Source organism: Amaranthus tricolor, chromosome 1 (assembly GCF_026212465.1).
Source record: "Amaranthus tricolor cultivar Red isolate AtriRed21 chromosome 1, ASM2621246v1, whole genome shotgun sequence".
Classification (NCBI taxonomy): domain Eukaryota; kingdom Viridiplantae; phylum Streptophyta; class Magnoliopsida; order Caryophyllales; family Amaranthaceae; genus Amaranthus; species Amaranthus tricolor.
The window spans coordinates 35,047,336-35,068,665 of record NC_080047.1 but is presented as its reverse complement, the minus strand read 5'-3'; the positions used below and the strand labels follow the sequence as shown (position 1 = coordinate 35,068,665).

The 21,330-nt window shown below is 34.3% G+C and overlaps 2 protein-coding genes across 4 annotated transcripts in view; one reads left to right on the top strand and one right to left on the bottom strand.

Moving 5' to 3' along the window:
• The first annotated feature begins 10,805 nt into the window (after window positions 1–10,805).
• On the top strand, window positions 10,806–20,176 carry LOC130813674 (uncharacterized). 3 transcript variants are annotated; one of them, XM_057679517.1, is made up of 3 exons: window positions 10,812–11,857; window positions 14,331–14,424; window positions 16,680–16,797. In XM_057679517.1, exon 1 carries the CDS (start codon window positions 10,938–10,940, stop codon window positions 11,802–11,804), a length of 867 nt encoding a protein of 288 aa, XP_057535500.1. In that variant the 5' UTR covers window positions 10,812–10,937; the 3' UTR covers window positions 11,805–11,857; window positions 14,331–14,424; window positions 16,680–16,797. The 3 variants fall into 3 exon arrangements, 2 of the variants coding, with proteins under 2 accessions (XP_057535506.1, XP_057535500.1); XR_009042220.1 differs by lacking the exon at window positions 10,812–11,857 and adding an exon at window positions 20,037–20,176 and having other exon boundaries at window positions 12,944–14,424; XM_057679523.1 differs by lacking the exon at window positions 14,331–14,424 and having other exon boundaries at window positions 10,806–11,857.
• Window positions 16,166–21,330, bottom strand: part of LOC130813665 (actin-related protein 2/3 complex subunit 2B) — a 5,980-nt gene continuing 815 nt past the window's right edge. Inside the window, exons 2-10 of the mRNA XM_057679511.1 lie at window positions 20,391–20,457; window positions 20,065–20,257; window positions 19,536–19,702; window positions 19,390–19,467; window positions 19,154–19,286; window positions 18,572–18,663; window positions 18,441–18,497; window positions 18,226–18,277; window positions 16,166–16,895 (exon numbers count right to left, since the gene is read on the bottom strand). Of these exons, the coding sequence (XP_057535494.1) occupies window positions 16,651–16,895; window positions 18,226–18,277; window positions 18,441–18,497; window positions 18,572–18,663; window positions 19,154–19,286; window positions 19,390–19,467; window positions 19,536–19,702; window positions 20,065–20,257; window positions 20,391–20,457 (1,084 nt within the window). The 3' untranslated portion in view covers window positions 16,166–16,650. The remainder of the gene's footprint in view (window positions 16,896–18,225; window positions 18,278–18,440; window positions 18,498–18,571; window positions 18,664–19,153; window positions 19,287–19,389; window positions 19,468–19,535; window positions 19,703–20,064; window positions 20,258–20,390; window positions 20,458–21,330) is intronic.

The window sequence follows — 21,330 nt, the reverse complement described above, 5'->3', positions numbered from 1 at the left end:
AGAGTTTGATTGATGAATTGAACATATTCATGATTTAAGGTTTGAAGTGTGATTAGAAATTATGGGATTTGTGTTGATTGTATATTAGTTTGGTTCAATCCTATCATAGGTAATAGAAATAGTGTTATCTTTGAACATGAAATAATTAGAGTTTGATTTAGAAATGAGATTTCTAGTAGTGTGTGTGGTGTATGCTACTTTGGTGGTGTGGTGATTAATCGAATAGCCTTATAAATTATTTTAAGACTTGGTTGATTATCGTTGTGGTAATTAGTAATGATTTTGATTATAGTTGACTATAAAAATGGTTTTGGTTGTTAATTGGGAGTAGTAGTTGCTAATTGTTAGTGACTTAATTGTTAGAGTTACTAATACCTCATTGGGTTGTTATTGAAATCATAAACACATAATTGTAATGAGCCATGAACATAGCGTCAACTGTTAAGAATTATTGAAGTTACTTGTATGATGTCTTGATTTTAGCTCAACCTTGGAGAATATAATAAATGATATTGCTATGCGATAACCTTAAGATTCGTTCTTGTCGTCATATTAGCACTACACTAACATTGTGAGACTTAAAGTCTGAATCGTCGTTTTATTTCAAGATAATGTGAATCGTTATAACTCAAAGTTAGTTGGTGTAATGAAACACTTGACATAATCCTTTTATTCTTTGTCGATGGAAAAACTTGTGTCATTGTCGAATTGACGATTATGCTTGGTGTTGAATGAGATGCGTACGTGTTAGTTTTAATTGAAATCTTGTCGTGAATGGATGATTGTGGTTACTTTGGCTTTTAGCTGGTATGACAAAGTAGTTAAGGGAACTTATTAGTTCTACTCATAACTTATATAGGTGCCCATTTCGTAAGAGGAAAGTAGAGCCTTAGTTGGGTGATTTTATGACTTTTGATCGTGCAGTAACGCTTACAGGTACCTGCACGCAGAAACTAACCCTTATATGTAATTTGCTTTAAGACATTATTGTTTATTGTGATAATATACATTGCATTGAAAATATGAGATACTATTGAGTACACTTTACATGAAGAGCTATCGACTATGAAATCCTTGCGCTTAGAATAGTTTAGAGAATGAGAATACATAATTCAATTCTACTGATTTGTTAAATCATGTCATCATTCAAACCACCATCATAATTTTTTATTTATAATAATAACACACATGAGAATGAGCCTCATAACAAGCTAAACAAACTATATATTGATCTATGCACGTGCAATGGTAATCATTATGCATGAATATGTAATATATGCACCTATCCCATATCTACCCAAACTCTCACGAATGACTTCTAACTTCAAGCAATTTCTAAACGATTTTGAGGACACAAAGCGTCGAAAATAGGGACCACTGGCTCTGGTAACCATGGACTTATGAATAGATATGGACACATGGCCTTTAAGGTGTCACAAATGTGAGTTTAACGAATTATTTCATGCGTACTACTCCTTCAATTGGTTGGATATATCTGCTTAAGTCAATCCGGACGGACATTAGGTGATATAATCAATTGTAAAGATGCGTGGTACTAGGTGTCAATTCAATCCGGACGGACATTGGCATTGATGCGTGAAATAGGTAGGAGATTATGGATCGCGAAAGAGGAAAGGGATTATACACTCTAAATGGGGAAGGATTGTTGTCATTTAGAGCGTATAATGGTCATCGGAAATGATAATTAGTTAAATCAAATAAATAAATAAATTTATTAATTAAGTTAAATATCCTAATATTGAAAAATTTTTGTTTTGTGCAAAAGTATTTTTGCGGATCGCACAAAGACTAGCAGATCACGAGATTTCAAGACAAAGTTTCTATTTTAGAAGTTGCTTAGGTCGCGGTCCGCGACTTTTGCGCTGGTTTGTGCAATGTTTGTTTTATTTGGTTTTGTTAGTTATGCAATAACTACCTACGGTTAATATGGTTATATTAACTGAATAATTGGGATGAATTGATTTAACATTGACATTGATTCGTGAATCGATGTTGCGTTTATAAAGTGAAATATTACTTCATGAATGGTTGTATGCTTTTCTATAAATATAGAAGGCATGTGTAAGTAATTTCTTACATAAGATATACATGAAATATACATGTGATTTCTGAATTTCTTATCCTCTCTAACACTTTACATAGAGAACTTACAATCCTCGATTGTAGATTCCTATTTTGTTCTTCCACTTAAGTTTTCTCATGTCATTCTAATTTCCTTGTGCTAGGAATTTAGTGAAATTCTTTGTATCTCAGAACATATTTCCGATTTATATTCTCAAGCACCGTAGTAGTGAGGAATTGATGTTTTAGGATAGAGCATCTCGCCTAGAATTTATATCAAGTCACATACAAAATCTTGTTACTATGTTCGATATATGGTGATTCCCGATGATGAAGTATACATTTGGTGTATGTTAAGCAAAGGTTTGAACTTGTTATATGTTTTTGTAACCCACTAAGTTTATGTAACTTTATTTTATAAGTTTAATTATTAATTTAAAGTCACAATGTACAACAGGAAGATCGCGCATAATAGAACAATGAGGAGGAAATAGAATAAACATATGTATGTTTTGTGGAAAAGATACAGCGAGGAATATAATGAAGAAGAAAAATAGGCGGAATTTTGAGGAAAAAAAACAGTATGCTATGGTTTTAAAGAGCCGCAACATATAACCTATTATATGCTGCGGTTTTTTAAGAACCGCTATAACCTTTTTTTTCCCTATTTTTTCTATTACTTTCATGCTGCGTTTTCAAAAAACCGCAGCATATATTATACAACATTTGACGTTTTTTCCACTAGTGATTATAAAATCCTACATCGCAATTAAAAAATATCCACCATACATAGATAAAAGTTAAAATCCCTTTTACACTTATTGCTTTCGCTGACAATTGAAGTAGGAAATTTAAGATATTAAAATAGGCATTTATATTATTTATAATTAGTGTTTTTTTAATATTCACAGCAGACAACACATATACCTAAAATATGCATATATAGTACGTGGTTTCGATATTTATCAACGCAGGCTATTTAATTTAGGAAAATTTACCTAGAATAATTCAATTTTTTTATTGGTTTTCCTACAATAATCTTAACTTTTGATTAACCATGAACAATTTTAATTTTAGCGTCAAATTTTCAAGAATATTGTTGCTCAAATGGTAATCGATTTTTGCTGGTTAATTGCCACAAAAAAAAAAGGAAAAATAAAATTAAAAATTTTAAAAATTTAAAGTTAAAATTTTTAATTTTTGTAACTATATAATTTTTTTATGATTTAATTTTGTATTTACTTTTTTATTTTTTTATACAAAATAACTTGTTGTGTAGGTAATAAGTTACCTTAATACATTCTCAGGGAGCACCCTTCATAGTTGGATTATTTGTATTTAATCAAAAAATAAAATTATTATAGAAAAATCAGTAAAAAATTAAATTATTCTATGTAAATTTTCAATTAATTTGATTTGATAAAAAATCACAATGTTAACGTAATTTTGCTTGCCCAATTCTTATTTATCGCCACCTTTTTCATTTTATTGCCACCTTTTTCATTTTATCGCCACCCCCTAATGAAATTACGAATTTGCCCCTGGACTTTAAAAAATTACGAAATTACCACTACACTTAATACCTCTATAAAACACTTCAAATTCACTCAATAACACTCTTATCACTTTAAAAAAACTCAAAATCTTCACATAAAATTAATCGGAGTTAAAGCTATGGAATCGAAGTCGTTAACGAAAACTCGACGTAATTTCTAAACAAATTCATTCGAAATAAAAAAAAATAAATTATAATCAGTCGCACTTTTAGTGCGACTGTATCTAGGTCGGTAGAGTCGCAGTTTTTGTGCGACTCAACGTAGGTACAGTCGCACTTTTTGTGCGACTGGTATGAACAAATTTTTTTTTAAAAAAAATTTTGAATGAATTTGTTTTGTTTAATTAATTTTTTTGTTAAGTTATTGTTATTTAATAAATGTTATAATACATTATATTATGATAATGTTATTGTAAGAAGTAGTTTTTAATTTAAATTTGAGAAAAAGAAAAAAAAATTTAATTTCAGTCTCACATAAAGTGCTATTGTACCTAGGTACAGTCGCACTTTTTGTGCGACTGGTTTAAAAGTTTTATTATTTTTTTTTTTGAATTTCGAATGAAAATTTATTTATTTATTTTTTTTTATTTTTTAAAATTTTTTTTTTGAATTTCTAATGAATTTATTTTGTTTAATTAATTTATTAAATTTTAGTTGTTTAAATATTTATGAATATAATAATTGTTTATTTTTTTGTAATTGTGAATTATTTTGGTTGTTTGTAATTTATATGTTTCTAAGTGTTTATTAAATTAACTTAAATGTTTATTAAATTAATATTGTAAGTGTAATTAAAATGAATATAACATAATTTAATTTTTTATGCTTTTAATTTTTTATTAATAGTTATTAAAATATGAAAATTGTAGTGAATGGCTTGAAATCAAGGAAAAGAAACAGGGTTTTTTAGAGGGTTATTGAGCGGCAATAGCTCTAGGCCGACTTTATTGAGAGGGGATCCCCATGAGAGGGGGGTTACGAGATCTGAAAGAAGAGCAAGGCAAGAACAGGCGGCCAGACATAGTCAGGCCCAACGTTCAACTACCCTAGACCATGTGCGTAGTCGCTTTGAGCGCCAGAGTATCCTGCATAGTCATACGGTCGGCTCAGGTGACGATGATACTGATTACGGCGATTCTGTTAGTCGGGAAGAGTCTGTCGGTCAGGATGAGTCTGCCGGTCATCCTGTTGATTGGACGCTCGTCAGAAGGCATGCCGCTCAGTTTAGGATTAGAGAGCATAGCACGACTGACACTTCTGATCAGGCAGGAGTAAGCCAGGATGACACTTCTGATAAGGCGCTCACAATCCGCGAACATGGACTGATTGATCACATCACCCCAGCCCGGGGGCCCTGTTGACCCCACTTTAATAACCTGCTACGGTGGGCACGTAGCAAAGGTTACCTCCGATTTTGGAATGTCGTCCTAGGAAGAGGATGTTGGATGCAATCATCAGACTTCAGGACATGTCTGATGAACTGTACGGGGTGTTACCTGCCACTCCTCTTGGTCGTCTACCGTATATAATGCACCAGCACATTGATAATGCTCTCATTACGGCATTTGTGGAAAGGTGGCGGCCTGATACCAACACCTTCCAAATGCCGTGGGGGGAGATGACCATAATGTTGCACGACGTGCAACGCATCTTAGGAATTGGCATTGAAGGTTCACTTCCCGTTGAACCTGCTGATTGTGACTGGCAGCTTGGTCTGGCCGACCTGTTTGGGGAGCCAATGTCGGAGCTGCGTGGGAAGGGGCACTTCACCAGCGGGAGCATTAACGTTGGTGCACTGTTCCAGCTATGCCACCGTTCTTAGTCTCTGGAGACTCAGGCTACTGCGTACTACATGGCTATAGTGGGTTCCACGCTGCTCATGGGTAAGACTAGAGTCGGGATGCGGCCTCACTCTGTTCTTGCTGTCACTGCTGATCAGGATGACATTGCTTGGGGTGCAGTGACGCTGGCTAACATGTATCGCCAACTGCGTATGGCGACAAGGACTGGGTGCAAGACTATTGCTGGTTGTCTGACACTGTTGCAGACATGGATTTACGAGTACTTCCCAGCCATCCGCCCCCATCTGCGTTAAGCTGACATGCCGAACAAGACTAGGGTGGAGATGTGGTCCCCGTAGAAGCCAATCCGTGAGCTGAGAAGACTGAGAGACTGTAGGAGCAAACTGGACGCCATGACAGAGACACAGGTTTTGTACATGACCTCACGCATCGTTATACTAATTATTTTAATTTTATATTATGTTGTTTATGTTAATTTTCTTTGTAAGCAGGTGGAATGAACTCCGTACATGACTTCTCCTAGGTCTTTATTGAACGAGCACCCACGCACCGCCTATATCGGTGGTTTCACCTGTTTTGATATCGTGGAGGTGTATTTGCCTGAGAGGACAGTCAGACAGCTCGGTTTTGCACAGGCCATTCCCCCCCCCCCCCCCCCCCCCTCCGCTGAGACCTAGACAAGCTGTGTGATCGGCACAGGGTTCCTACTCAGTGACATTCGCTTCTCGGTCTATGTACACGGAGACGTGGAGTAGGTTCCCCTATTGTGCCCGCGTAGTTGAGCAGGCACTGCGTCGGGCATCGGTTCCATCAGAGGCTGCTCCTAAGTATATTGATTTGTTTAGAGTGTCTTCCCACTCATTTCTCATCCCAGGTGAAGGACCTGCTGCTGCTTTTGGTGTAAGGGATAATATAGTCGAATACGTTAGTGTTTCTGTGTATCTATTTCATTTTTATGTGTCATTACCGGAATTGACTGTCTAATTTTTTTACAATGCAATTGTTTTGTTTTTACAGTTTGTAGCTGAATTTCCAACTCGACTCGCGCCATTGCTCAGGATGCCAGTTATTGTTCAAATGACGCCTCGGGAAAGACATGATGCTGATATGTATCTAGATGAACTTAGAGAGTTGTTTGCCGAAAGGCAAGCGTTTAGAGGGCACAGCCCTTAATAGACATTTGTGGAATTTGTATTGATGAACAATTTTTTTTATTACGTGTTGCGTTTGATTCACTTACGCATTTATTCACTAACTTAATTATGGAATGAATACTATAAATATAATTACTACAATGAATAGAATTAATAAAATGATAACACTAAGTATAATCAGTACAATAAACACTATGGAGTATCTAAATTGACCGCGTCTTCGGCGGTGTTATTTTGTTGTCGTCGTTGTACGCCGCACAGTCTATTCCAAAGTGATATCCTGTTATGATACTGTCTTTCAAAAATCTGTAAATGAATTGTTTGCTGCTGCTCTTCAATTTTGCTGGACTGGCGGCAGTAGAGATGAATCATCGTTCGTTAAAAGCTGAACATAACGATTCCCGTTCACCCAAAGAATATGTATAAGTTTATTTACGCCATGCATCCCCCCTGTTCTCCTTAACAAAAGCACTAAACAATTGTACATTGGATTACCATTGGTAGAGCCATAATACGCAATTGCTATGTTGGGAAACGTTGTTGCAGAATATAATGCTATCATTTCCATCCAGTGACTGTACGGAGCAGGTCCTTTGTTGTGGGCACCAATTCTGTATATAGCCTCCTCCACCAAATCAGCTGATAGATACACGCGTGCATATTGTTCTCTATGCGTTTCCATTTTCAAACTCATTGCACGTCATAAAAGAGGCCATGCTTCCTCGCCCCCTAATTCTGTGACGGCAATAGCTCTAAATTCACAATTACCGTCACCTATAACATCAATCCAATCAAACAGATACGACGGAAGAATAAACGGAATATGATTTGGCCACGGAAAAAGTGAAAAATCACGACCTGCTGAACCATCTGAAAAAATAACAGTATATTAATATCATTCAATTGATCTAAAACATATATGATTATATGAAAGGAAATAAGGATACCAAATAAGTTGAAACTGAACTTAATTCCAACTGACGATTGGTGCTACCGGCTGCTAGATCTACCACTAGATCTCCCGCGTGATGAAGATCTGGATCCGCGGCCCCTTGAGGACGATCTACTGTACTGAAACGCACTTTTGTTTCTCCTCAGGGTTCTGCTTGTCGCTGGTCTTCCCTTCCTAGGTGAACTTGCTTGTGGCTCAGGTATATCGGTATCATCAGGGTGTAGTTCACGTTCAAGTACCTGAGACACGCGTCGTACAACTGAGGGGTCGGCTTTTAAAACTTCAGCCACCAACGATTGAAAGTACTCTTTATCATCGGCGTTTGAGTGTCGTACTTCTTTTTTGGCGTCTTCTTCTGCCTCTAAGTACTTTAAGGTTTTCCAAAATGGATGTATATCGTTCAAGTACAAAGCACCATGAGATCTGATTGACAAGTAACAGTAACACGCGCATGGTAATCCGTGGGTTTTTTGAATGACACAACCGCATTTTTCAAAAAGACAACTACCCAAGTTTAACATCCGGTTGTGCTCCATCATCAATTGTTTCAAGGCAAATATGGAAACATGACGATACAACGGTCTTAGAAAATTAAGTCGCGACGTCCTTGAAATGGAATTCATAGATTCCTCCAGAGCTTGTCTTATCCTCGATTGCTGATTCGTTATTTGTGCGTGTGCCCTTTAAAGAGCGTATCGAATGAGCTATTACCGCTACCCAAGTAATACTTGAAGGAAGAGTGTTGGCTTTCAACTCTACTAGCAGTCTGGTTATCCAAGTGCAAACAATCATTCTTCCACGCACGCAAAAATTTCTCTTTGTGAGGAATCCATGTTCCAGCCAAATATCGCACGACCCTCCTGATCCTAATCGACCAAGTAGACGTAATCCTTTCCCATCTGTTTTCAAATTCAGGGATCGTCAGACTGTTAACCAAGGGGTTCCATTTTGTTTGCCTGAATATCTGCCCATTGACCATGTTCTCCACGTCATTGCCAATATGCCATACGCATAATAGATATACATATACATATACATATACATATACATATACAGATACAGATACATATATATATATATATATATATATATATATATATATATATATATATATATATATATATATATATATATATATATATATATATATATATATATATATATAGATCGACAATAATTAATAATTAAAACCTGTTTACCTGGAAAGACAGCACGAATAGCTGCAGACAAACCGTCATCCCGATCCGTTACGATTACATCGAGCATCTGGACTCTGCCGTAAATATCCCTCAACCTCTCCAACACCCAAGAATAAGACACAGCCGCCTCATCTCGCATCAAATAGAACGCAACCAAGAAGTTATGATTCGTGGGCGTCATTCCAATGATTTCGCAAAGGGGTCACTTTTGCTTATTCGTTTTGTACGTTGTGTCTATAAACACAACATGGGGCCACGAACGTATCATCTGGATAGATGTTGGATTTGCAATCAATAATCTACTCAACTGCCCTTCACTATCCAAGTCTTTCCAGACTACATAATTATGCTCCGTAGCCATAGATAGACAGTGTTGAAGAGGAGTCCTACCATCCATCTCTTCTCTCCTTATTGATTGTCTTAGATTGTAAATTTGATTCATCTAGCAAAAAATCAGGAAAATTCCTTCTAATTGAAGTCATTATAAATGCTGGTTGCATGCCAGTTGCACTGAGATCTCGTATGTGCTGCCTAATATCGACAATCATCCTATTTACTCTTATTTGACCATCTTTGTACATGAATAACAGGTGGTTATGTCTTCCTTTTTCACCAGGAAACACTCTAACCGTCCAAGATCTTTCCCCTGGTTTACAACTACTTCCTATAATCAAAATTTACACCCACAAGCCCTACTTTTGGAACCAGGTTGGGCAACATTGTCTAAGTTATGCAAATCACCCCTTATATTACCGTAGCAGTGACATCTTAAGTACAGACTCACTCTAGAACGTCCTTCCTTTTTTTTTATATGAAGCACGTGTAAATTGAAAACCAATTGTTAGTGCTATCTCATCAGCCCAAGCATGAAATCATTTACAGAATCAAATTCTCTATCGGTAACAAATCTATCAGAATAATCTACATCATCTCCTAAGTTTTCAAAGTTCTGCAAATAATAATTATAATAACATTATCATAATATATTAAAATATATGAGTAAATAAAATCATTTACTTTAATATTTAATAAATAATAATAACATCAAAAATAATTACAACAAATAAGAATAATTAATTTTTCAAAAAAATAATTAAACATTTAAATAAATTAATCCCTCCAATTCAAATCTAATTATTATAATAACATTATCATAATATAATAATACATTAAAATAAAATAATATATTACAACATTTATGAAATAACAATAACTTAAAAAATAATTTAATTAAACAAAATACATTTTACAATTCGAAGTTCAAAAAAAAAATAAAAAAATAAAAAATTGACCAGTCGCACAAAAAGTGCGACTCCACCTTGGTCCAAAAGTGCGACTCAGCCTAGGTCCAGTCGCACTTTTTGTGCGACTGGTATTATTTTTTATTTTATTTTTTTTTAAAAATTTTCGAATTTATAATATTCAATACTATTACACTAATTATTATAATAACATTATCATAATATAATAAATTAAAATAAATTAATTTATTACAACATTTATTAAATAACAACAACTTAAAAAATAAATTACTTACACGAAAGAAATTTTATAATTCAAAATTCAAAAAAATAAAAAAAAATAATAATTTGAACCAGTCGCACAAAAAGTGCGACTTAGCCTAGGTCTTTTGTGCGACTGGCCTTTCTGAAAAGTTTTTTTTTTTTAAGAAAAATTTCGAATCGATTATTACTTACCGAATCGTTATCATGCTCGTTTTGGTATGTCATTGTTGTTCGATGTAGAGTTCTAGCTTCTTTAAGTTAACGTAGTGTTTTAAGAGAGTTTTTGGAGGGATAGTACCGTGTTTGAATTCGTATATACTACAAGAACGCCTCTGAAAATTCAATATATATAGAGTTCCGATAATAATGTTATTAAGTGATAATAGTGTTATTAAGTGCGATTTATATTTGTTAAACATGTTTTAAATGCAGTGGCAATTTTGTAATTTTATAAATTTTAGGGGTAAATTCATAATTTCATTAAAGGATGATGATAAAATAAAAAAGGTCGCGATAAATAATAACACGTTTTGCTTGTTAGTCAAACACCTCTAATAGATGCGTTTCCATCAATCGCAAACGATCATCAACCATCATGAAATTAATCCCATCTTCAACCTTGAATTATCTCTAAACTCTGCAATTGATCCACAAAGACACAAATATTCTCATACAAAATCATAAAACCATGGGATCATTGGCAACCCATTTCTCAACATTCCTGTTCCTCTTCCCAATTGGATCACGCCGCCTCTATTCTTCTTGCACACTCTTCCTCAAGAATCCATCTCACTATCAATCAAAACCCTGGTTTTTCATTGACCCACAATTGAAAAATTTTGACCTTTATTCCCTTCTTATTGCTCTACCGGTTGCTGGATTATCAGACCTTTTCCTTTTTCTCTCATTTTCAGGGAACCCCAGTTACAGATTTTCCTTCTTTCAGTATGGAACAGTCATTTTCATCTTCTGGGCACTTTTACTTCTCATCATTTTGAGAGAAAGTTATGATCTTTTTGTTATCAATGAGAGTTTTTTGTTTGCTTTTGGAGGGGTTTGTTTTCTTGTTGAGTATTTCATTACTGGGAATGGTTTTAATGGTGTTAGTAACAATGTGTACAATTTAGGAGGCTATTTGACCCTTCTTTGTGCCTTTTCTTGCTTGTATCTATCCTTCAAGCCTACAACCTTTTTAGCTGATTTTTTTCTTTCAAGTGGAATGATTTTTAAGGGTACTTGGGTGTTACAAGTTGGGTTGAATTTGTATACTTCTACATTTGGGTTGAAAGGTTGTCAGCAGGTGAAATTGTTGCCTAATCAAAGTAATGTTGATGTTAAGTGTGATCTTGATGAGGATAGTATGAGGGGTATTGCATTGATGAAGTTGTTGTTTGTGTGGCATGCTATTGTTGTTATCATTGCTTGTTTTGGGTTGTTTGGGTTGTTGTCATGTAGGGAGAAACTGAGATGTGGCGAAGGCAGTGGACCGTTGCTAGCAAAAATTGATTCTCATAGTGTGTTGATGCAGCAGCTTCCTGAATTTGAGCTTGAGTAGAGGCTCTGGTTTTCTTGTGGGAGGAAAATGAGGTTCTACATAGAAGATTTGAGGTAGGTGGCCTCAATTTTTTTGATTCTAATAGTACATGGAATACTATCGCTAGGATATTTTTGCTTCTGTTATTGTATACAAAAAACAAATATGTATGTCCCTTAATGGGGCTTTTTTCTCCTTTGATTTGATATAGAGTATGAATAGAGATCTTTATTCTTTTCTGATGCTTAAAGAATGTTTTGGTTGCAGTATGAATAGAAGTATGTTAATTCATGAATTTTTCTTTGAGGAGATATTTTGTCATGGTAACATTTTATGTTCTTAATTAATTTAGGCATTACCTCCGTTCTGAAGTATTTGGAACTGATTGTGACATCTTCTACGAGAAATGTCACAATCAGCTACAAGTAATTTTTAGTTTAATGTTTTTATGCCAACCGGGAGGTAGTTTACTACTCATCCAGTTATTAATGTGATTCTTGTGGTTAGTAGTTCCATAATTTTGTCCAGAATGGCTTTTCCTTGCTAAACTACTTGAAATTTGGAGCAATGTGCTGCACATTGTCTGGTGTTCTGTAAGATATGTTATTGTTATCCCCAATGCCATTCTGTCGTATTGTAAGTAATAAAACATAATGCCCTTATGAAGCTTATTTTACTGTCGTGTTGATAGTAATTTGATCAAATAATTTGATGATTACATCCAGGGGGATGTACACATGTAGTGTAGAAAAGAGGAGCATGGTTTTTAACTTGTGCTGAGTCATGTTAATGGTGGCATGAGGAGGAGCAATGCTATGAAATTTGAGGAATCTAGTTTAGATAAGTGCTGATCCCATATTGTGGAACTAAGGCCATATATTGTTGATTTGTTGTGCTAGTTCAGTAGGTCCAAGTTTGACTTATAGATGGTAGTTTGTTTCTTGGGTTTGCTTGAACCTTCCAATAAGGATTTTTTCAGATTAGTAATATTTTCTCGACTGTGAAAGCTAATCTCTAACTCTGGAAGTATCAATATATATATATATATATATATATATATATATATATATATATATATATATATATATATATATATATATATATATATATATATATATATATATATATATATATATATAAAGTTTAAGATAATCATCATCATCATCATCATCAAAGTTGTTAAAATTAGGATTCTAATTAGAATCGTAGTGAAGGGTAGAATCGAATCGTAGGATCGTAAGATTCTACAATAAACCTAAATTTGCTATTTAGTCATAATATTTTCATCTCAAAAGTTTAAGTTTATGAATTAAAGATTAATTCAATTCGTTTTTAAGAATAAAATGGAAAACAATTAATAATTATTTTGAATCTTCATACAGATGAAGAAATTTATTTTTTAAATATTATGATGTCGGATCGCTGAACCAAAAGAAAAATTAATGAAAGATGATACATAAGAAAAATTAATAAAAATTAAGCATAAATTTGTAGATTCGGATCGCTAAATCGTAGAATCGTGTTATGATTCTACCTCTACAAATACTATTGTAATTAGAATCGTAAGATTCTACCAACTTTCGATTCTACCTACAATTCAAATCGTTCACTTGTTTTTGGATCGTAAAATCGTAGAATCGTAGGTTAGAATCGTGATTTTAATAACCAATGATCATCATCATCATACCCAATGTCCCGCTCGGAAGCAGGGTCTGAGTGAGGAAAGGTGACGGACAATCCATACTCGTACTCCCTTCATAGGGAGTGCTAGAGGAAAGCGGTTGGTATTACCCCAAAAATGTAGATGTTAAGTTTAAGATATCTATTCAAATAGATTGAATAAAAGGTTGAATGATAGATATTTAACAAAGTTGATGCTTGCAAACGTCTTTTAAATTTCTTAAAGAAATCTCCATGCATGTTCCAACCTACCTGGAGAACCTGCAAATTGAATAATGCTAGTAGATGGAACTTGGAAGTGCCTTTGATGCAGATGAAAGATAAGTAGCTACTTGTTTTTACTTCATATTGCTGCACAATCTTCTTTAAAGATTTGAACATACATGGGCTAAAACGTAGTAGTTTTCAGTAAATTCCGTTATGTCTGATACTACTAGTAGATGGATCTTTGAGCTTACCACGACCCATATATAGGCCGAGAAAACTGCAAAATTATACGGAATTGGATATTGACTGCGAAAGCCATTTCGCAAATGTTACACAAAACTGCATTTTTATATGCCACATAGATACTCTCTCCTTCCAAAGGAAAATTAGAAATGGAATGAAAAGAAAAGACCAATAGAGAAGGATAAACTGAACAAAACAGTAATGATACTAGAAATAGATTCACTTTCTTTGGCTACGATCAAACCTTCGTGTTGTTTTGAATCATCTCATTGTAAAGTTATCTATAATGTTCATGACCACCTTCCAAGCATTGAACACTAATGTTATTTATGCGCTCTTTTTTTTTATTAACTGAGATGTGGTGAAGGCAGTGGACTGTTGGGAAAATTCGAATCTCATAATGTATAGATGCAGCAGCTTCTTGAACTCGAGCTCAAATAGAGGTCTGATTTTCGTGGGAGGAAAATGTGGAGCTACATAGAAGATTTGAGGAACATTTACTTCTCTAGAGGTTGGTGGCTTTAGTTCCTTAAATTTTGATAGTGTTTGGAATGCCATCTCTAGGATAATTTTTCTTTTGCTAATGTACAAAAACACACTCATTTATTTTATTATAATGGTTCTTTTTTTATTGACATAAGCATGAAAAGAGATATTCCTCCAGTTCCGTCGCTTAAAGAATGTTTATATGCAGTAGCTGCAAAAACGCATGAGTTTTTATGAGTCTTTTCTTCTTGGAACAATTTTATCTTTATTTGTTAATATATTTTAGATTTTAACAACTGTGTGCCAACCGGGAGGTATCTTACTACTACTCATCCTGATATTAATGTAATATTTGGTGATAGTAGTTTCATAATTTTGTCAGGAATGGTTTTTCCTTATATAATACCACTAGAAACTTGGAGCAATGTGCTGCACTTTGTCAGGCATTCTGGCAACGATATCATTGTTGTCTCAGCATGCCAATATGTGGAATTGCAAATGATAAAACTAAGGAAAAATTACCAGGAATAATACAACCTTTTGCTTATTTCCCTACAATAATACCAACCTTTGATTAACCATGAATAATACCAACTTAGAGGTGTTTTTCTAGAATATCCCTAACATGTAAAAATCAAACTATAGGAGATTATTTAAAAAGAATTGGTAAATTAGTTAATAAACTAAAGTTGGTATTATTCTAGGAAAAAACCCCTAAGTTGGTGCTATTCAAGATTAATCAAAAGTTGATATTATTGTAGAAAAATGAACGAAAGGTTGTATTATTCACGGTAAGTTTTCCTAAAACTAAATGCCTTTATAATAAGAATAAAATATTATGTTAATAGAATAGGGGTAATTTGAACAAGTAACATGATGATTAGATCCAGGAGATGTAGTATAGAAAATTGGAGCATGTTTTTGCCTTGTGTTTAGTCATGGTCATGGTAGCATGAGGAGAAGCACTTCGAATAAATTTGAAGAATGTAGTTCAGATAGGAGCCAACCTCTTATTATGATAGATTGTGTCTTTGGTTTGCTGAACATTTTAATAAAAGCGTATCCATGTGACATTAAGAACTGGAGATAAAGGAATTTATCATGATAAGCAGTTTCTTGACTTTAAAAGCTGATGTATGATACCAATATAGTATACTTCCTCTGCTTTTTTTCAGTTGCTCTGTCTCCTTCAAGATAACACATAACCCATTGACTTTCTTTGGCTACATTCAAAGTATTCTTTGCTCTTCTTTGTTTTATTATCAAACAGATTGAATCAGAAGACCCATTACTTCCTTTGGCAGAAGATTAAGTATTTGGGTCCAATAGAAGTTGTATGTTACCCAGAACTCTTGAAACTGCAACCTATTTGTGTTTGGCAAATGGTCTGTGTTTTATTGCATTCATTTCAAATCACTGCAATGATGATGAACTGAGTGATCCAAAAAATTATTGATTTCTAAATGTTGTATGAACCATGAATGCTTTATACGATGAATTTTGGAAACAATTGTATTCATATAGCGTATTAGTGTCTAGCGATGAACCTTGGAAACCTAGTTAAGTTTTCTTGAACCTTGAAGGATCTGAGAATAAAGGTTCTGCCTTGTTTTGCTCATGTGAACTTGCATAACATTTTTTATGCATTACTCATTTGAGGTTCTCAGTATGTTTGATATTCTTTTCTTTCTATATTATTCTAGCAGAGTAACAGCTTTATCACTTATGCCTAGATTCAAGCGGCAGTAGATCACTAGGCACGAATATGCAGACACTATCAGTCTCTTTAATGACTGATTTTTTCATTTTCAATCTACTGGTACATGTAAAGACGATGATGCAAGCTACAAGTTTCTGATGTTTGCATGCTATGAGCCTATGACTTAAAACTTACAAGTTATGAATATTTCCTTTAGAAAATGTGAATCTAATTTAAGAACAAGGAGCGTAAACTGATAGTATTCTGATCTTTCTGCACAAATCCGTATCTTAGAACAGTATAACCAGAGAATAATTAGTAGGGCAGTAATTCCTTTATCTCCATCTTGAAGAAGTGTGTTAATATATGCACCTTAGTTGAATAGCACATAAGGCTTCAGTTAAATGTACCTGAAGCTGTTCTCTTTCATTTTCTTTCAGTTAATTGTTATCAGTCGGCCTACGTTCTTGAAAAGCTGCTGCCTGCTTGTTGGTCTTCGTGCATCTATAGCTGATCTAGACAAGAAAATATTTTAAAACATCTTAACTAGAACTACTCTAATCTTGTGTATCCGTTTGCAGAGTGAAATCTGGGGGTAGAAAACCATTGGCGATGTAGGCCAAGGTTGCGGATCTTAATCTGATGGTGGATTCTCTTGATCTTCTTGTTCATTTCATTGATTCCTTGCACTCGAATCCGGTATCTCATTCTGTTGATCTTTCTCTTGACGCCACCGTATTGTTTTTTGAGTTTTCTGAGTGTTGTGGAACTGACCTGCTTCATCTTCCACCCGCATCCTGCATCAATGTTAATTTTTTTAGTGTGAACTTATAGTATCATCTTTTTACAGCTAATCTTAAATAAGAAATGCAATGCACATATGATAACGTTTACAATGTTAGAATATTTTTATTTTGAGGTTAAGAATGTGAAGATTGCTGACTATCTTGTCATATCATTTTGAAACTTTCTATCATTTCCCCAAAACTGCTATCATAAGCCAAACAAAGTCCTTCCTTTAACTACAAGAAGCTGGAAGTGCTTTGGCCATCCCATTGGACCATATCCATCTAGCCTTCCTGATTAGTGGGGTACCATTTCCTTCTTGCTAAAGATGGTAATAGACCTAGTTCCGTTTGCTTAATCATTATTCCTAGCGGTTATTCTTATCCTGAAAAACTTGATGTACCAAGATTACTCTGGTTATGAAAATGAGGATTAATACCCAACCATAAACATCTACTTTAGATGTTACCTTAGTTTAAAAGGCGCGAGATGCTCTAAGGCTGTAAGGGTCCCTAGAGCCCACAATAAGGCGCTAGCCTTTGGGTGAGGCGCTATAAAATCTATGGAAAAAATATTTAAAAACTCCATAAAAAAACCAAAAAAGAACCCGAAGAATAGAAATAAAGAAAAAGAGAAGAGAAAATAAAATATAGGGAAATTCCATGTGATAACTCTAAACTTTCTACTTTTTCACGTGGTAGACAATATTTTTTTTTAATCCATATGGCGGCCTTAACCTTCTAATTTTTCCACATGGCAGAAAAAGAGAATTTTTTTTTTTGTTAAGTTTACGCTATTTTTAACCAACGTAATGACATCTTTTCAAAAAATAAACATCGTGATCACCCTAATTGACCACATATTTCAAAATCTAGTCGAAATAAGTACTTAATTTAATAACATTTTTTTACCATACTTAGAAGCTTAAGGTCATTACGCGGATTTAAGAAACATTTGTAGAAAAGCCAAAAACTCACGCGGATTTAAAGTACTTAATTTGGATGTTCTTTGAGCATCAAATGTGCATCAAATGGGCTGTTTCTAACAAAGGTGCTCTGAGGCATATGACTTGAGCGCTATAAGGAGTTCTCCTTATGGATTCACCTCGCCCTAACCTATCAAGGCGCTTGATCCATTGCTTTCCCAAGGCGCTAAGACTTAGGTGCTCCTAGGCAAGCTTTTTAAGACTAAGGATGTTACATTATTCAGCTAGTTTAAAAGTAAAGTGTGACTGTGACAGGCGATGTTAAGTCAGAAAGAAATGAAGTGCGACAGGCAATGTTGGGTTAGAAAGACTAGCAACTGCTAACAAAAACTTCCCAAATTTCGACTTATCCTTACCTTGATCCTGCTGTTCATGATCATAATCATCTTGTTCTGGTTGATGCAAGACCTGTAACCCACAGTAGATAAACATTGTTTTTATGTTGGTGTACAATCATTAAATTAAATTTGCCCTTAAAATGGACAAGTCGATGAGATACCGAAAGAAGTAGGATAAAAAGTAATAATTATGTTTGTACTATTTTGTAACATAAGAGGTTCCACATTCCTACCTTGACCAAATCCTCCACTTTACTCCTCATCTTTCTTTGAATAAAGCTCTTGGTGCTCTGCAGCAATCTTTTCATCAGAATCAGGTCGTAAAATTATCGTTATCTGAAGCTGCAGTTTCTATTATATATACCTTTATATAAGATTTAACATAGGTGTAAAATTTGAGTAGATTCCACACTGTATCATCGAGTCTTTTGTCATCAACATGGCGCGAAAAGATGTCTGTACAGCAACAGAGATAGTCATTTGTGATTTCGGAGCTAGCCCAGAATGGTAGTGAAAGAAAAGACTCTTCCCTAATCACATTGCAAATGTTCCTTTTTTATTAATGGCGCATATAGATTTATCTAACATTTCTTCTTTTTTTTTTTCCGCATTTCCGAAAATTATTACTTCAAATTATTACTTCGTCCCTATTTTAATGGTTGCAATATATTTTCTTACGGAAATTTTCATCATAGTTGCAAAATTTCCTCAATTTTTATACTTTTTCCTGTAAAATCATACTATTGTCCTTGGCCGTGGCTTTCTCTATCCCTAAATCATTTCCTCTCATGCTCATGGATATTTTTATTTAGCTGATCCCTTAATCTCATTTTTTTTATTTGTGTGCCATAGAAAAGCGTTGCAACTATTAAAATGCGGAGGAAGTATAGTGGTTAAAGATAATAATTTGTAGAATGTAGAATCAGTGTATATAATGGGATGATACCAAAAGAGACAAATCCTCCATTGGTGCTCAAGTCTTCTATAAGTAATCCTCTCAACTCTGGAGGAGGTATAGGTGTCCATGTGAATTGGGGTGCTTTACTAAATGCTTCAGAGTTTCCGATGTCCATCAGCTCCTAATACAGAAATTTATCTGTTTATTTTGATAATCAACGTAAAGTTGCGTAACTGTGTTTAGATTTGCTGTAAAGTCGAAAGTGTGCTGGATGAACCACAAACCTGGAAAAAGGACGTTGCAATCACGACATCTGATGTTTCCTTAAATCGCATAGGGAATACAACGGTGACTTTTTGTGGCTGTCAAACATTCATGCATTAGACAAAATCCCCTACAATGATTTATCATTGAGCTGCCGAGAAAATACCTGTCTGAGAACAAAGAAAGGCTCTCCTGGGCGATATACAATCCTGATTGGTTTGCTTGTACATTCAGAGGCATTCTCTGTACTGAAATTACGGAGCATTTCCTTAAGTTGAGAGCTCAATATTACAGATTCTATGGCAGCTATCTTCTTTAGTATCTTGACTCCGCCTGTGGAAAATTACAGCATTAAAACCTTTATTAAAGTGGATTCCAAAAGATTTGCTTAGTTTGACAAATGGCTGATAGCTAATTACAGTGACTGATTTAACTAGTTGATCTTGAACCCACTGATATAAGCCAGCTTGTTTAAAAACAGCTTGTTTATAACAATAAGTTGTTTCAACCAGTTAATTTACCAAAAAATATCTAAAATAAGCTAAAATTCCAATAAGCTGTTTTGCCAAACACTAACATAGTCTGTCGTACAAGTCTGTTCATTGGTAAACAAGTAGGAAATGCAGAAGTTTCTTTGGTGTTATTTTACATGTGTATTTTTGTGCAGAAAAAATAGAAGTTACGGAGTTGCAAACCTTTGCCTGGTGGAATACGAGCAAGATTCAGTTGTAGTGTGAGTTGATATCCTTGTCTTGGTTGGTGAAGTATGTCGACAACATCAGGGCTTATATCTTTAACCTTTTGTATAGTGGACGAGCAGATTGATCCGGAAGCTAGTATTGGGGTCGATGTCGATATATACAGGTTTTGCGGATCTGAAGTACAACACTGTCAAGTAGTCGATGAGATTTCTGACCCGAATCTTATATAAATTTAGAATAGTTTAGTACTTATGCATGAACTATGGAGCTGTTATATGATGAACTGTTTGGAGTATATGAATATGTTCTTGTAAGATTACCTGGACATGATATTCCACAGACCCAAATTCATATAAATGATGATCTATCTCTGTTGCTTTTTGACCTCTGTCCTGAAACAAATATGATTAGCTTTAAAATTTTCTATTAAACTTGCAACAACTTTTTGGAAGACTTCGTTTAATCTAAATAAATAAAAACAACGCAATTATTAACATTATAAAATCTTTATTTTCTTATCATCTATATAGTTTTCGTCTTTTATGTTTTTGGTGGCAATCTTTTTCCACCAGGCCATAGTTTGTTGGAACTTGGAAACTTTTACTTTGCATTTTCTTAGATCCAAACCCAAACTTTATCTCAATTATCAATTATATTAATTTTTTGAATCATGAAATCGATTTACGTTTTGCATTTATTTTGATGTAATAGGCATACCCAGATACTAATATGGGATGTAATAGGCATAACCAGATACTAATATGAATCGAATTACTCGATCAGTAGGTTTCTCTATAAACATAAACATGTATTATTTTTCATATTAAGATTCGCAATACAGTTATGCCACACTGGAATAAATTTATTGACAAAAAATAGGAACTTAAATTTATCAAAGTCCCCAAGTAAAATCTCCTTAAGAACAGATATAATCTCCTTAAACAAATATTTTAGATTGACTTTTATCAGATATCTATATATTTCCCATATTCTATTTCCATTAGCCAAAATTCCCCTAGGGAGTAGACATAGAATGTGAACGGATATTGATGGATATTACTATTGGGTACAACTTGAGAACATGGCTTGTTTTTTGGACAAACATTTAGATGGTAAGCTATTGTGCTCAAAGTACATTATTTAGTAGTTTAGCTTTGCTAATGCCATGTATTCCCAATGCTTTAGGGATAGACTTGTTTGGGCAAGTCTCAAGCACTAATGAGTGTAGGTCCAACCCACTAATTCTGTCTTTCTTAAAGC